Source organism: Xenopus laevis, chromosome 1S (assembly GCF_017654675.1).
Source record: "Xenopus laevis strain J_2021 chromosome 1S, Xenopus_laevis_v10.1, whole genome shotgun sequence".
NCBI lineage: Eukaryota > Metazoa > Chordata > Amphibia > Anura > Pipidae > Xenopus > Xenopus laevis.
In genome coordinates, this window is record NC_054372.1 from 37118580 (window position 1) to 37135006 (window position 16427).

A 16427-nucleotide genomic window follows, 5' to 3' on the forward strand; every position below is an offset into this window, starting at 1 on the left:
TTGTATGTTTCTATGAGAATTTGCATCTAAATCTCCTTTTGAAAACATTAATCATCCCAATAGTTGTTTTGTAGATTGTAGGTGAAACATTGGTCTAACTCACTACTCCACAGCTAAGCCATTTGTGAAAGAATGCATTGTAAGCCTTTGTTTACCAATTTGAGCAAGGATTAATGTATGTAGGGATCTAGGGCATCCTTTTATTGAAGTCATCATTTCTGTCAATTATATAGGGGGATTTCTTGTTGTGATCCTGTGCAGGTTTTTTTTTTAATATGTTTCAATTCACAAGAATGAACAAGGTTATGGACTTGATTCTACCCTGTAGTTACAATAGCCACAGCACTATACTAAACCAGCGAATGTAGATTCGATTCGAGTGCTGCGTGTTGCGTCTTACCTGCATTTGGTGGTTAAGTGCAAGAAAACAGATGCAGCCTCTTAAGTTTGTTGTACACAACTTTGCACAAAATGTTTGTTTCTTCTTACATGCACTTGTCTTTTGTTCGTCATTAGCGTTACATCAGCAGTTTTCCTGTAGGATTCTATGGGAAAGGACAGTGTTGGGAAAAATTAATCAGTTACATATTTCTAGCAAAATATTGAAATATGCAATAACAAGCATATTTTATCTTTTCAGTTTGGTAGCTACAAAGGAAACAGACAGTGCACGATCTCGCCCTTCACCAATGTCACCTTCTGATTTTCTGGACAAATTAATGGGTAGAACATCTGGCTATGATGCAAGAATACGGCCTAACTTCAAAGGTATCAGAAATGTTTAAGACTGACTGTATATAATTTAATTTGTTGTGAAAATGTTATAGCTGCTTCATAGAACCAGCACAAACATTTTGAGTGCACAGAAGTGTATATGAATATATGATAACATTAATCTCAATATGTTGTATTTATGCCTTTATTGATTTTAAAAAAAACTTTTTACAAGTAAGTACATTATAAGAACGGGCACTGATTTTCCTAGTCTCTTTTTACCTAGGCTTTTTATGATTATATCATATATGTGGCTTATATAATCATTATTTACATTGAAACTCAGACGTTTTGCTGCAATTTATATAAATTAGGATTTTTTTCCCCTGCAATTGCATTTTAAAAAAAAAAAAAATTAATCTTAAAACCTGTCATGATTTTTTATTTCATGAAAATACATGCAGAAATCAAAAAAGCTCAGAATTACAGGAAAGACCATCTCTCATAGTGGGACATTCACTAAGATTCGTAGTTGCTCCAGGCATAACTTCGCCGCACTTCGCCACACTTCGCCAGGCGTAGTTTCGCCAGCGCTCCGCAAATTCACTAAAATCCGAAGTTGCGCTCAGGGGTAGTGTAAGGTTGCAAAGTTGCGCTAGTATTGATTCGCTAAGCGAAGCGAAGTTACGCTAGCGATGGTTAATTTGCATACGGCGCCAAATTCAAATTTCAATGGAGGAATATGTAGCAGCACTACAAATGCCTGGGAAACCTTCAAAACATCAAAATAACAGACAATATAGAAAAACGCCAGTGTTTTTTGGGGAAATTTTTTTACTTTTTTTGAAGAAATCCCTATCTACTCTATTGCGCTTCACCTGGTCTGAGGTGGCGAAAGGAAGTCTAGCGTAAAAGGTAGCGTTCAGAACAATGCGCGCGTTAGTGAATTTGCGTAGTTACGTCCGTTGCGCAAATTCGCAAGCCGTAAGGGTGCGAAGTTACACTAGCGAAGTTACGCCAGCGTCCGTTAGTGAATTTGCGAAGTAACGAAAATGCCCAACGCTAGCGAATTGACGCTAGCGTTAGGCGCTTCGGCGCATAGTGGATTTGCCCCTCAGACTCCATTTTAATTAATTTTGAAAAATTTTAATTTTTCTCTGTAATGACAAAACAGTACCTTGTATTTGATCCCAACTAAGATATAAGTAATTCTTATTGGGGGAGAAACAATCTTATTGAGTTTAATTAATGTTTAAAATATGTTTAGTAGACTAAAGATCTAAAAGACCTCTCATCCAGAAAAACCCCAGGTCCCGAACATTCAACATAAGCTTGGGGAACAAGTTCTGAGAGTGTATCAATCCAAAGTAGAACACCGCTGCTACTGTATATTTACATAAAAAAGGGAAAAAGTCTGTATTCTTTTTCCAAAAATAAAAACCAATGTTTATTTTATAGTTCAAAACATTAACAGGGGAATGTAATAAAAGTCGCAAAGAGCAAAACAATTCGCACCAATAAGACTAAAAATCCACATCTCGCAATGTAATATTGTTCCTTAAACGGTTATTGCATTGCGAATTTTAATTGCGCACTGCGAATTTTAATTGCGCACTGCGAATTTTAATTGCGCACTCATAAGAAGTGCTTGAAGATGTCGTAATCTTTTGGAGCAAACATAACGACTTTTTCAGTAAGAAGTTTTATTACATTGACTGCGCATTGGCGCAAATTATAAAATTCGCAAACGGTCTTTCACTGTCGGAAGTGGTCGCTAAACAGTTTCCGGGCTCACAAAAGCTATATTAAATTCGCACAAAGCAAAATTTGTTCGCGCAAAGGCATAACTTTTCGCATTGCGAATAGTTTTTCCGTTAGCGATTTTTATTACATTCCCCCGTTAGTGTTTTGATGGGGCACGAGACCTGACCCAATTCAGGTAATGACCCTCAACATACTGTAGGTATAGGACAGGAACATACTGTAAGTGTGCACAGATTAGTGAACCACAGGAACAATTTTGAGTTTAAAAATGGAAACCTTTATTTCTTTAAAATTAAAACGAGAGTCAGGGGAGCAAAATACGTTTTCATAATAGAGCCCAAAAAAGCAGAATTACTTAATTCTTGTATTTTATTTACAGGTCCACCGGTGAATGTTACATGCAATATATTTGTGAACAGCTTTGGATCAATTGCTGAAACCACAATGGTAATGTATTATATAATGGAAAACCCTTTTTTTTAAAACAAACACCACTTTAATTAATGTAAAGGGAAAGCAATCTCATCATTTGCAAATCACCCAGGGCTTAAAGTAATTATTTTAATATATTTTAGAAACAACTGTACATAAACATTAATAGAGATTATTTATATGATGTGAGCATTGGCTTTGTTGTACATAAGCCTTAAACTGCAACCATGAAATATGCTGAAAATATATCTTGGTAAAAGCAAATGGTCAGAAAATTAACTAATATACAATGTTTATTCTTGAATGAAAATTGCATTTAAAAATGCAATCCAGCAAGAAATAAATGATCATTAGAGTAAAATAAAGAAATATTCATATGCATTAAATGCCACAAAATATGACATTTTGATATTTTGAAAAAGATCTGTATTATATAGTGAATAAAGTACCCCCTATTGTAAAATTTAAGAATATTTAAAGTCTGAAGGCCGAGTGCTATACAGATCATGGAACTCCAAGGTTAATGATATCTTAATTTTTTCCAACAAAGGTTACATTATTTATTATGATACACAAGTTTTAGTGAGTCTTGTGACAAAAATGACATCACTAAGCTCCGTTTATAACTGATGACATCACTAAGAGATGTTTTAAGGATATAACTTACAGGATATTTATGGCTTCTGTGTATTATAGTATTATATTTACAGGTAATGAGAAGCAGATTTCAGTTTGCTACCTGCTTATGATGGCACTCAAATTATTCTACAAGGTAGACAACCATTATTAACGTTTATATGGACTATATTTTTTATATGTGAATTTATCAGTATTCAGTAGAGATGTCGGTATTGGCTAAGAATAGTTGCCTGCTAGCAAAAGAGTGACCAACAAATATGGGAGATTGGCAGATATGCTTTATTTACATGTTCCATAGGTGCCAGAAGTTGGATGCCTTTACTGATAAAGTTATTGAACCTACAAAGAAATGAACACAATGAAGTGCTGTCAGGGCTGCCAACAGAAATCGCATGGCCCCATACGACAAAATTTCCTGGTCCCCCTAGGCTCTGCCCACCAAAAGCCCCACCTACAGGTCCGGGCTTTTGGATGAGCTGGAGGAGAAGTTCAAACCTCAGCTATCCAATCCCTGAGCAGCTCAACAGGGACTTAAACTCAGTGACCAATAAGGGGAAGTATTGGACAGAAGATACCTCCCCTTGTGCTCCCGCCCAGCATTCCCAAAGTCAGCAGCTCTCAGAAAGCAGGGGGGCGGCTAATCAAATTGCCAGGCCCCCCTTACCCTCGGGGGCCCCTACAACTCTCCCCCCCTTGATGGCTGCCCTGAGTGCTGTACCTCCACTTATGCCAAGAAAAAATAAATTGACTCATATAGTCACCAGGCCAGTTCCTATTTGAATCTTCAAGCTTTGGCTGTTCATATGGATGAACCACAGTTGCGGCTGTAACCCAAGCAAAATATTTAAATCAAGACTTTATTTCAGCCTGGTCTTTAACCGCCTAAAAATCCATCAGCACTTACGAGACAGAAACTGCCTACAATTACAGTATGCATCCTAGTAGTGCTTGTGCCATTTGCTAGTGCATCAAATGGATCTAGTGCCCCAGAAAATCCTGCGTACAATACATGCAATACAAATCAGATATAATATAATGTAGCATGGTTTAGATATACCCAGGATGACATAATAAGGCAAAATAAATATGCACAAAAAGGTAAAAAATAAATACTATGTTAAGACAGACATCTGTCTAAATTGCATTTAATAAGTAAATCTATATGTTTCAACTAACATACAAATTAAACTTAAGAACAAACCTACAGACCCTATCTCGTACGTAACCCGGGGACTGCCTGTAATGTAATTTATTATTGTTAATGCAATGTTTCATCCTCCTTAGTAAAAAGATGTAAGCTTTAACAATACAAATCCTTTCCTGGAAGCATGCTGTCATTAGTCATTTCTCTAAAGGAGCTACACATTGGTCACCAGTGTTAAAGGACTTTTCTGTATGACCTACACAGTGACAGGTTAATTTATGAAACAGTGAATATTGCCTGTGTGTTTTTCTCTTTTATTCTTTTTTTTTGCCAACAGATTAGATTGTTAAATAGACTGCATATAAAAAGGTTGTCATGAGGATTTATTGAGGGTCCTGAACATTTAGGGGGTTATTTACTAAGCTCTCGAATGGAAAATTCACGAAAAATTCTTTATTTTTATTTTTTTAAAATCTGGCTTTTAAAAATTCATAAATTTTTCGGAATTCATTAAACCTCGAGACTGGAAAACTCTGAATCTGTAATCCCAGCATCTCAGACCTGTCGAGGTTATATATAAGTCAATGGGAGAAGTCCCAAGGATTATTTATGTGCGCTGGGTCTCGTGCCATACCCCAAAGTTTTCGCAAAAATCAGAGGCTTTGGGTGAAAACTCCGAAAAAATCTTGAAAATCGGGTGAAACCTCAGAATCGTGAAAATCTGAGTTTTTACCGCAAATCAAATTTTGGGGAAAATGTAATAATAAATAAGCGTTAAAAACCCGATCGGAGTTTGTAGCAGCCAATATTGATATAATTTCGGACCTTGATAAATAACCCCCCTTGTTCTGTAAATCATTAACATTTTTGTATGTGTAATACTGTATATTCTCTATGTAAAGAACTTTCTCCCTTCTACTATCTAACTCTAATCTAACTCTAATAAAAATCTACCCTCAACTAACTCTCAAATGAACAGTAATATCTAAAATAAAAGCAATTTAGAGGAATGACAATATAATGTTCTTTCTTTTTCCCTGCATTGGTAAAACTGGTGTGTTTGCTTCAGAAACACAACTATAGTTTACATAAACAAACTGCTGTGTAGCCATGGGGGGCAGCCAAGATAAAAAGCCTATGCCTAAATACACAGTAGATAACAGATAAGTTCTGAAAGAATCCCATTGTATACTACAGAACTTGTCTGTTATCTGCTGTGTATCATGTGCCTTTTTTAGCTTTGAATGGATAAATGATCAATCTATGACCTGAAACTAGAGCATAAAATGTATTATAATTAGGTGCTATGTGTAATGTGACTGTGCCAGATTACCAGACACAAGGCTGAGCAGAGCTTTATTTCAGAGTTTGTCCAGCATGTGCTCTCCTATATGGGCATTTACAGATTCACCCTATTACATGTTACATCACTTGCTAGTCCAGTTCTAATAAAGGTTATATATAGACTTAAAAGGTTGAACTTACTTTGATTAAAAAACACTCCCCCTCATCTAGCATAGTCCTTCTCCAAATCTTTGCTCATAGAAAAGACAATGATAGTGTGCCATATAGGGAGTACGTTTATTTGTAATTGGAGAAGGAGGTCTGTGCTGGTGGAGCCTTCAGCTCTAAAGGTGAGGCGTAGCCTTCCTCCTAACCCACCTAATCTTTGTAAGTAAGTATATTTATTTTTATATTCATGCCAATGTGTGTGTGGCCCCTTTTACTACCATTATTGTATTACAAAATCGCAGGGTCAGACTGTGCCGATGGGACACTAGGAGAAAACCCAGTGGGCCCTGGCCATCAAGAGCCCCCCACTGATCTAGGCCCGTTCCACTGCCTGCACTGTGCATCAAAGATTAGAGTAAAGTGCCTGAAGTTAAACAATGCAGCACGTGTGTGTGGGGGGGGGAGGGTGCATTCGTCAGGAGGGGGGCCCTGGATATTGTGAGGGGGGGGGCTTCAAGTCAACTTTGGTGGGCCATCACTGCCCCAGTCCAACAATTTAAATACATTGTATAAATATATATACACATACAAAATATTTGGGGATTCACCCTAGCCTTATCTAGGGTTTAATGCTAATAAAGTAAACATCTGCTTTACTTTATGGTGTTCATAGATTCTTGAACAAGACATACATTCTCCATCATATAAACTCTCTATAACAAAAAAATATAAATAAATAAATACATTGTATAAAGCAGCAACTTAGTAGCTAGGGTACTGTCCATTGTCTTCTTACTGGAGATAAAAGGCAGGCACAGTATGGGTACCCCAAAACCAATCAGGGTAGTGTGTCTGTTAGTGATGTGCGGGCCAGCCCAGAAACCAGCAAAACCCGTAGGTCGGGTGGGTTTGGGTGGCTCCTGCACAAAATCTTTGGGTCATGGGTGGGTCTGGGTTGAGTTCTTCTCCTGCTCTCCGCACCCTGACCTAGCACTGCCAGGTTCTAGGTCACCCTGCTATTTTTGTAACGTCACAGCGCATATCTATAAATAAAGGGGGAACGGTGAGTTAGGCCGGGGGGGGGGCAGGTTAGGGACTAGTGATGGGCGAATTTGCGCCGTTTCGCTTCGCCGAAAAATTCGCGAAATTCGCGAAACGGCGAAAAATTCGCGAAACGGCGCCGGCGTCTCGTTTTTGACGCCGGCGCCCGTTTTTCCGACGCCGGCGCCCGTTTTTGGCGCCGGCGTCCGTTTTTCGAAAAAAAAATTTTGACGCCGGCAAATTTTTTGACGCGAATTTTCGCGGGCGATTCGCGAATTTATTCGCTGGCGGCGAAACGCGCAAATTCGCCGCGAATTCCCGCCTGGCGAATAAATTCGCCCATCACTATTAGGGACGAGTGCAGCATTTCTCAACCGGCACACCACTAGTGTAATTTCATCCATTCTACATTCTATACTTTACTTTTACCTATTTTTAGGAATTTTAGTCTATCTTAGTCTTCTATGATTCCAGTTGACTTAGGATGGTATCTCACAGAATCCCCTATTAGCTGTGTCTGCCAGTGTACTTCCCCCCTTCTATCAGAATCTTGCAGCTAGGAGAAGCAAACACACATTAAAAAATAAATACGATGAATAAGTTAGCATTGTGATGCATGCAGTATCACACAAGGGTGGTCATTTTTCATAACGTGTGCTCCAGAAGCATATGGGAAGATCAAACTAATGGAGTGTTTTCACAGAACTTACATGCATAAATAATACCAAGAGCACACACACGAGTGTTCTGTATAAATCAACACATTGACTGATGGGGAAGGCAAAGCATATTGAAATTACCAGAAATTGGAGACTTTCATCAATGAAATGTTTAGTAAATGAATTTCTGACTCTATTACATAACCCCTGAATGTGACGACATTCACCCCTTTGACACATCGTCCTGCTGAGTTTACCAAATGACCTGCAGGATAGTGCATCGTAGTGAGGATTGCCTGTGGCCTGCATCAATTCTAAACACACAGTTTTTTTGAGATTGTACTGAACAACAGCAGCTTAGTTGCTGCACAATCAAATTAATCTATTGAAATCCCACAGCTCAACCTTCCTTCTGCATGTTAAGTCCTGGAGCTATAAGCACAGGGGCTGCATGACAAGGGATCTGAATGACAGCAGCCAAATTACACTGGTTTATGTTCAAAGACTGGCAGAATCAGATGCAGCTGTGGTTGGGTGAGAAAGCATGAGTTAAGGCAGGGGAAAGCTGGGCTGGGGGGGAGAAAGAGAGGGATGTGATGTCAGGGGCAGAAGCAGATCACTTCCTTATCTTCTGAGCTGGTAGAAAAATCTCACCCACCCTCCCGTTTTTGGATATTTTATGAAATTTCCAACTTAGACAAATCACACTGCAAAGTGGCAGCATCCTGCATGGATCTTATAGTTCTGCACAATTTAGTATCATCTGCAAAAATAGAAACAATACTTTCAATGCCCACCTCCAGGTCATTAATAAACAAGTTGAAAAGCAAGGGACATAGTAAAGAGCCCTGCGGTACTCCACTAACAACACTGGTCCAATTAGAAAATGTTCCATTTACCACCACTCTTTGTAGTCTATCTTTTAGCCAGTTCTCTATCCAGGTACAAATACTATGTTCCAGGCCAACATTCCTTAATTTAACCAATAACCTTTTGTGTGGCACTGTATCAAATGCTTTAGCAAAGTCTAAGTAAATCACATCCACTGCCATCCCAGTATCGAGGTCTCTACTTACCGTCTCATAAAAAGAAATTAAGTTAGTCTGGCAAGATCTATTGCGCATAAAACCATGCTGGCACAATGTTACAATGTCAGTGAGATGGCTGAAAGCGAAGGTTCTATTGAGGAGTCCCATTGTCATAGCTTTTATAATGGTAGGCAAGCAGGTTTATTATGCAGAGAGGAGACAGGGACACAAAAAAAAGACTTTGCCTTTAATTGTAGTCTTCTTCACTACCCCATGGTTTCTCCCAGACTCTGGTCCACCACAAGGTTATAACCCTGTTACTCACATTCAGAGATCTCTTCTCTCTATCAGTCAGGCCACGGAGCCTACTCCCAAGTCAGTTTTACGTTCTCCAAAAGACTCAGCCTCTCTCAGGCACAGTCACAGGACCCTTGGCACTTGCTTTCTCTCTCAAGCTCAGGCTCCTTTGGTTTCTGTGTCTCAGTCTCAGACACTTTCTCTGTCTCAGGCTCCACAACCCCCATTGTCTTCTCTTAGGCTTCCTCTAACTCAATAGGAACAGCCAACACCTTCTAGCCTCACATGCTGGACACCACCAGAGCTTTGTCTGGAGACAAGGAGACCTGTCTCCTCTAGACATCCCAGGAAGAGCACATGGTCATTTCAGCAAACCCCTTTTACATGCATTAGCAGCTCTGCTCTCGGCTGTCACTTAGTTACTTGATTGGGAGGAAATATTAACCCTATTTCCACTAGACATGCTTCTTCAGCCCATATCATACAGCTTAAATGCCTACTTTTATGTACATTTTTATGCCAGAGTCCAAACAGATGTGTTTTCTGAACACACTGTCACAATATATATTATATATGACCTGCTCAGATTCTACTATATACTGGCAACTGGCCCACAGCATTTATTGATTCAGTGTGCAAGTGGCATGTTCTCCTATTCTTTCATTGCAGCTGTGCTGCGGTGATTGATGCAGGCTACTGTGGGAACCCTGGAGCTACCACCACCTCCAAACTAGGCAGTAACTCCAGGGTCTCCAGAGCAGCCTGCATCAAAAACCAAAGCAGGTTTCCATGCATCAATAGGTGCAACATTGCTTGATTTGGAACAGCAGTCGAGAAGGACCAAATGAGGGTGATCAAAACTATACAAGTACCTTTAATGAATGGGGATATTTTGCTCAACTACCTGCAGAGAAATGTGTATGACTGTAGCCAGGCTAGTGGTTGTTGGCCCTCACTGTCTTTAGCTAGTATCTTGAATACCTTCATAGATTGTTTCCCTAGGGTGAGTATAGGCAGCACTACAAGTTCCAGTGGACCAAAACTGGGAGCAAATACAGTTATGTGAACTGTTATGCTGAGTTTTATGGTTAAGGGATCTTTCTGTAATTTGGCTCTCCATACTTTGTTTACTAAAAATCATTTATACACGATTAAATAAACCCAACAGGATTCTTTTACCTCTTAAAAAGGATTAATTATATCTTAGTTAGGATCAACTAAAATGTATTGTTTTATTATTACAGAGAAAAAGGAAATTCATTTTTAAAAATTTAAATTATAATATTAAAATGGACTCTATGGGAGACGGCCTTCCCATAATTTGGAGCTTTTTTGGATGAGGTTTCTGGATAATGGATCCCATACCTAGATCCCATACTTTTCTGAAAAATGTGGTTAAATGAGTACAAGTACAAGGTTTGGCTTCATTTTATATGTCTATTTAGCTTTATCTGTTATTATTTGTGATTACCCCTAGAATTACAAATGTCAGAATAAATGTGCTGCATGGTTTGCAGAACTTTTATTAATTCTGGATATGTCATCAAGGTTTCCAATCATATTCAGAGTCGTTTATGTAACTGTGGAAATCTAGTTAACTGTAGTTTTATTGCCCTGTAAATATCTGTAGGAGATACTGTATATACTGTATATAGAGTGCATGAAAAAAAGCACCAATGGGAGAACATTCATTGTAATACTTTCCCTTACTAACCACATAACTTTAGTAATTCCCACCAGACTTTCTTCAGGTAGACATTTTTAATTTACAGGCATGGTGAAATGTTTGTGAGGTTTTACATACATTTAAAATATGAAACATGAACAGTAAAATTAAATTTAAAATTTTAAGACATTTCCCTGAGATTGTATAGCTGTATGACACAAAATGTATTGTATTTCCCATCTTAATTCCAAAATTTAAGTCAGAAAGACAGATTTTAAGTTATACAGTAAATGTATTCATATAGACACACAAGAGAGTATAACTTGTGGATATTTAAGGATATAAAGGGATATAACAGTACAATTGTGTCTTGTCAATATTATCCATAATCAAATATTCGTAGCAATATATTATAACGCTTGGGTAAGCAACACTCGTATCCAAGGCTTGCATTTATTTATTTTTGTAACACATTTTTATTGAATTTAAAGATTCAATAAATGCTCACATGCATTATATATTGAATACAATAATGTCAAACAAGGCTTGCGTTTATTATTCTTATTCTTTATTGACAACAATATATTACGTAGTGCTTTACGAAGAGTCTATAGATTGATTTGAACCTAGGACCCCCAACACAGCAAATGCTATTTTTGTATTTCACCAGAATCATAAGAATGTTACAAAGTGAACATAAACTATAAAACTATTTACTATTGCTCACCTGACCTCTTTTAATTGCTGACCTGTGTTTAGAAAGGCAGACTGGCAGTTCATCCTTTCACCACTGACTAATAGTAACACCCCTAGAGTCCCAAGTAAGCACTTTAGCTGCCATGTGTGCATCTGCTTCTCTCAAGGGACCCTGAAAAGCATTATCAGTAATGTGTGTGCTTTAATTAACAGCAGCGAGCAAATAATTATGTACGCTTGGCACAATACTGAATGTGTAAAGCAAACAGAATTCCATTGGGAATCACAGGCACATCATATTTGTCCATAAATCATCCAATATAGTTATATATTAAAAATACCGAAAAATCATCCTTGATAATTTTTGTTTTGAAAAAAATGACATAACATAATAATTAGTCATTTTTAAAATGATATTTAACTTGATATTTTGAGACAATTTCCATTTGGCCACCATTTTTTATTTATTGCTGTTTTTTTCATTATTTGGCTTTTTGTTTACCAGCTCTCTAGTTTTGGATTTTAGCAGCTGTCTAGTAACTAGGCTCTAATTTGCCTTAGCAAACAAGCAGTGTGTTGAATGAGAGACTGGAACATGAATAGGAGAGGGCCTGATAAGTAATAACAATAACATTACAGCCTCACCGAGAAGTTGTGTTTTTGTGGGGTTAGTGATTCCCATTTGAAAACAGTCAAGAGGCAGAAGAAGAAGGCAAATAATAATGGCCAGTTGCTAAGAATATACTGTTTCTATAATATAATTAAAGTTAACTTAATGATGAACAACCCCTTAAAAGTAAACATAATACTTTTTATTGAATACTACAATTACAGACCAGCACATTGAGTAAATGGGTACACTCTGCAGTGCGTGTCCTCTGTGCCTTGGAGGTTGAATTTGGGCCTAACCATTATCTATACTGAAGTACTGACTGACTGGCTGAAGCTCCTCCTCTTCTTCTCGACCAAAAAGTTATTATGAACAACATTTATCCATCTGAACAATAAAGAGGAAACTGTGTAATAATAATAACAGTTCAACATAAATCATCCCACTGCTGTTCCTTTTTTTTTTGAAGGACTTAAATCTAAATTTGAGTGTCTGCTGAACATTTAGAATCGCACACACTTTTAAGATAAACATTGCCCTTTAACTCTATTTCTTTGCCAATTAAAATGTTAAAATAAATCATCAGCTGTAAGCACTTGCAGAGAATAACTAGCACAAAACATCTATTTTGTTGTATTATAATTTAACTATGTAATTCAAACTCCATTGTGGAACTCAATCAAGGCTTCCATTCACACTTTTGTGTCCTGTATCCTGTTCAATGACTCTACAGGGGAAGTATATGCGTTATAGATTAGAGAGAATTATAAGACCTTTTAGTAAACCATAAAATGAGGGTGATTTATCATGGGGGCAGCTAGTACTGAAATATATTACTAGCCTTGGTCTTCCATTGACGTAGGTTTATATACTTCTGTAGAATTACTTTAATCTCACTTAAATCATTTTTTTAAAAACAGTTTCAATTATGACTTGCATCCTGGTATTGTCAAGGACTGTTTTGAAGGGATATTCAAAACTGTGCACACAAAACCCTTTATGTATAAGAATTTTAAGAGCCAAGACTGAGAAATGTTGAAACTTGACAAAAAGTTACTCTATGCTAAATATGTATTGAAAATGTGTGTATAATTCTCAAGAGACTGTCAAGTCCACTGTACTTGAAATTAGAAACACCAGAAGAAAGTAATGTGCAGTGTAAGCTGACCATCTGTCCCTGTACCACACAGGACAGGCCCTGTTTCAGGACTTTGGTCCCCATAGAGAACTGCTCCGTGAAGCGTCATCGTCTGGTAGAATAACTATAAAAAATCCCTGTGGCTCATGCAGAAATATTATTAAAACCTGCGCTGAATTTACCAGTAGGGGCGCAGAACACAAGCACAAGCAGGAGCCTGTATGTGGTAGAAGAGCCGGAACTTGGGGAAGCAGTAAGCAGAAGAGCTTCCTGCTTCCTTTTGGTGAGGGGAGGGAAAGAACTTTGCGCCTCACTCACTTTGTGAGACATCCTGGTGGTATTTATTACTCCTAGCTTGGTGATGTTTATTTATTCCCACTTCCCTACAATTTGATGGTTTCTGTTTTTCCCACAATAGTGCCATTAAATCTTTACTTGCCTTAATTTGCCATTTTTAATTTTAACCTCTGAGTGTATTATGCATGGAATTGTCACTCATGGTATGAGTTTTGCTTCTATTATATATGGATTTGCCTTTGTGCCATCCTGCTATGAGTTCTGGAGGTATTATACATGGAATTGCCACTAATTTATATTTGTAAAATGGGGAGTGTTTAGTGGGGAGGGTGTCTTGCAAAGTGGGCATGGTCTAAAATTGTTGCTACTGCTAACTACATGCGGCACCATATTCTCCCCTGTCCCTAAATTTCTCCCTGAAAATGTGATCTCCTTAGTGCAGTGACCAGGGCAAGTGAACTAATACAGTATTAGCCAAGTCACTTACTGTGCCTCTTACCAGAGACACAGTACCCACTTTTGGTAAGCTATACTGTATTTTGATACTTCACTTCCAGTGCCAGGGCAGTTTGTAGAGGCATTCTAGACACACAATAATATTTATAGACACTTCATAATATTTATATATAGAATGACAGTGCCCAAATGCATTCACATGCTTTGGAGGCACACTCAGTTTAAAAGAAAACTATATCCCTGAACAATGTAGGTCTCTGTATAAAAATATATCACATAAAACAGCTCATATGTAAAAACCTGCTTCATCCAATTAATCCGTTTTCATTAAAATGTACTACTAAATATTATAATTTTATTTTAATATGTCTCATTGATTAATCCTAAATATAAAATTGCCATTTTAAATACTCCCATTGGGATCATACAATAAATAAACTAAGGGCATACATACAGTAGATGCTAGGCCACACCAGCCAACTAATGGACAACATTCTGGGGGTCATTTATCAACACTGGGCAAATTTGCCCATGGGCAGTAACCCATGGCAACCAATCAGATTGCTGCATTCATTGTTCTACTTTGAGTTGGCTTCAAAAAGCTAATCACTGATTGGTTGCTATAGGTAACTGCCCACGGGCAAATTTGCCCAGTGTTGATAAATGAGCCCCTCTGTCTTTTATTTCACTTTCTGTTACAGTCAGAACAGTCAGGTGAATTTTCCAATATTTGGAATAATTCAGAAATGTATTAAAAGATCCAATTATAAAAAACACAAATGAAAAAAAAAATGCTGAGCAATCAAAATAAAAATACCAAGACCTATAAAACTGATAATTACTGTAATTACTGAAAAAAATGAGAGAGCCTGTAAAAGTCCGAATTGATTAAAAGTGTTCCGATAGGAGTAGTGCAGATTCCACTGACTTCTAGAAAACTACAATAACTTTAACTTAGCAATTTTTTTTTTGCGTTAGAGGGTTTTCCTGGTTCTTACATTTCATAAATTTGAAATTTTTTGAGTTTTAGAGAAATACAAAAAACCCACAAATGATTAGAGACTAGTGAAAAAAATAGACATTTGAATATTTTTAAATAGGCCCCTTACTGAAAAAGTTAGCATAGACTGAACCCCTCAAGCCTGGTTTCATTTAAAGGGAACTGAAAGTGGAATTATGTGTGAAAACACTGATTTAAAGGTATCCCTTCTAAGTGAAACAGCCTCCTTTCAAGTTATTTTCACTACTCATTAAGCTTAAGGTTGTGTGCTCTGCATCACATACACATTATAGCTTATACTGAAATCCTACATTTGGGCTCCATTGGAAATACAAACCCATAAATGGACAATAGTGGTGTCCCATACCGCAAACTTCTCACTTTTCAAATCGTAATCCAACTAGGATGACAGCTGCTTTACTTTGATTGTTAATATGGCTTTTCAGGCTTGGTGGGAACAGTCACCAGAGCATGGATGCATATTAAGCATGGATATTAAGCAATCCCGATCAAGTCTAGAGAGATTTTTGTCCTTGAATAATGAAATCATTTGCACTGGGACTCAGTGAAGCAGTCTTGGAGCATCGCCAGAGAATGAATTCATTGTTAACCTGCATAGGGCTGTTACACTTCTTATAACCAATAAGTGATCCCAACCAACAAGCACTACATCAACTTATTATTGAAAAGCTCCATTAAACCATAAAAATCATTTTACATTTTTCATGTTTCTTATCATCCTACAATTTTAAAGCATTAGATTTATTGATGTTTTTTGTGGCAAAAGATTTCAAAGCTGAAAGCTGGAAATTAGAAAAATAGTAAAATAGAGGAAATTCAATCTGTTCAAGTGTTACCGTACTGTACTTTGCCTCAGAACAGGGGAGCAAAAAGCAATGGACAGCGAAGCACAAACAAGAATGGGTATTATAGTACTAAGTATCTAGCACTGTGCAGAGTATCAGTCTTGATCACCTTTTTAAGATATAGACATGTCAACACCCTTATATTTGTTGAATGGCTCCCTGACTAGCGATGGGCGAATTTGCTCAGTTTCGCTTCGCCGAAAAATTCACGAAACGGCGAAAAATTAGCGAAATCGCGCCTCGTTTTTGACGCCAGCGCCCGTTTTTTCGGAAAAATTTTTTTTGACGCCGGCGAATTTTTGCCGCGAATTTTCGCGGGCGTTTCGCGAATTTATTCGCTGGCAGCGAATCGCGCAAATTCGCCACAAATTCGCGCCTGGCGAATAAATTCACCCATCACTATCCCTGACTTAAAGGAGAAGGAAAGTTTTTTTTTATTGCCAATAGATCAGCTGCAATAGTGCAAGCTAGAATGCTATATTTATTCTGTAAAATGCTTCACCATACCTGAGTAAAAAGCTTTAGAAG

The 16427-nt window shown here is 37.7% G+C and overlaps 1 protein-coding gene across 1 annotated transcript in view; it reads left to right on the plus strand.

Moving 5' to 3' along the window:
* Positions 1-16427, plus strand: part of glra3.S (glycine receptor alpha 3 S homeolog) — an 82590-nt gene that overhangs the window by 28443 nt on the left and 37720 nt on the right. Inside the window, exons 2-3 of the mRNA XM_018243200.2 lie at positions 641-768; positions 2858-2925. Of these exons, the coding sequence (XP_018098689.1) occupies positions 641-768; positions 2858-2925 (196 nt within the window). The remainder of the gene's footprint in view (positions 1-640; positions 769-2857; positions 2926-16427) is intronic.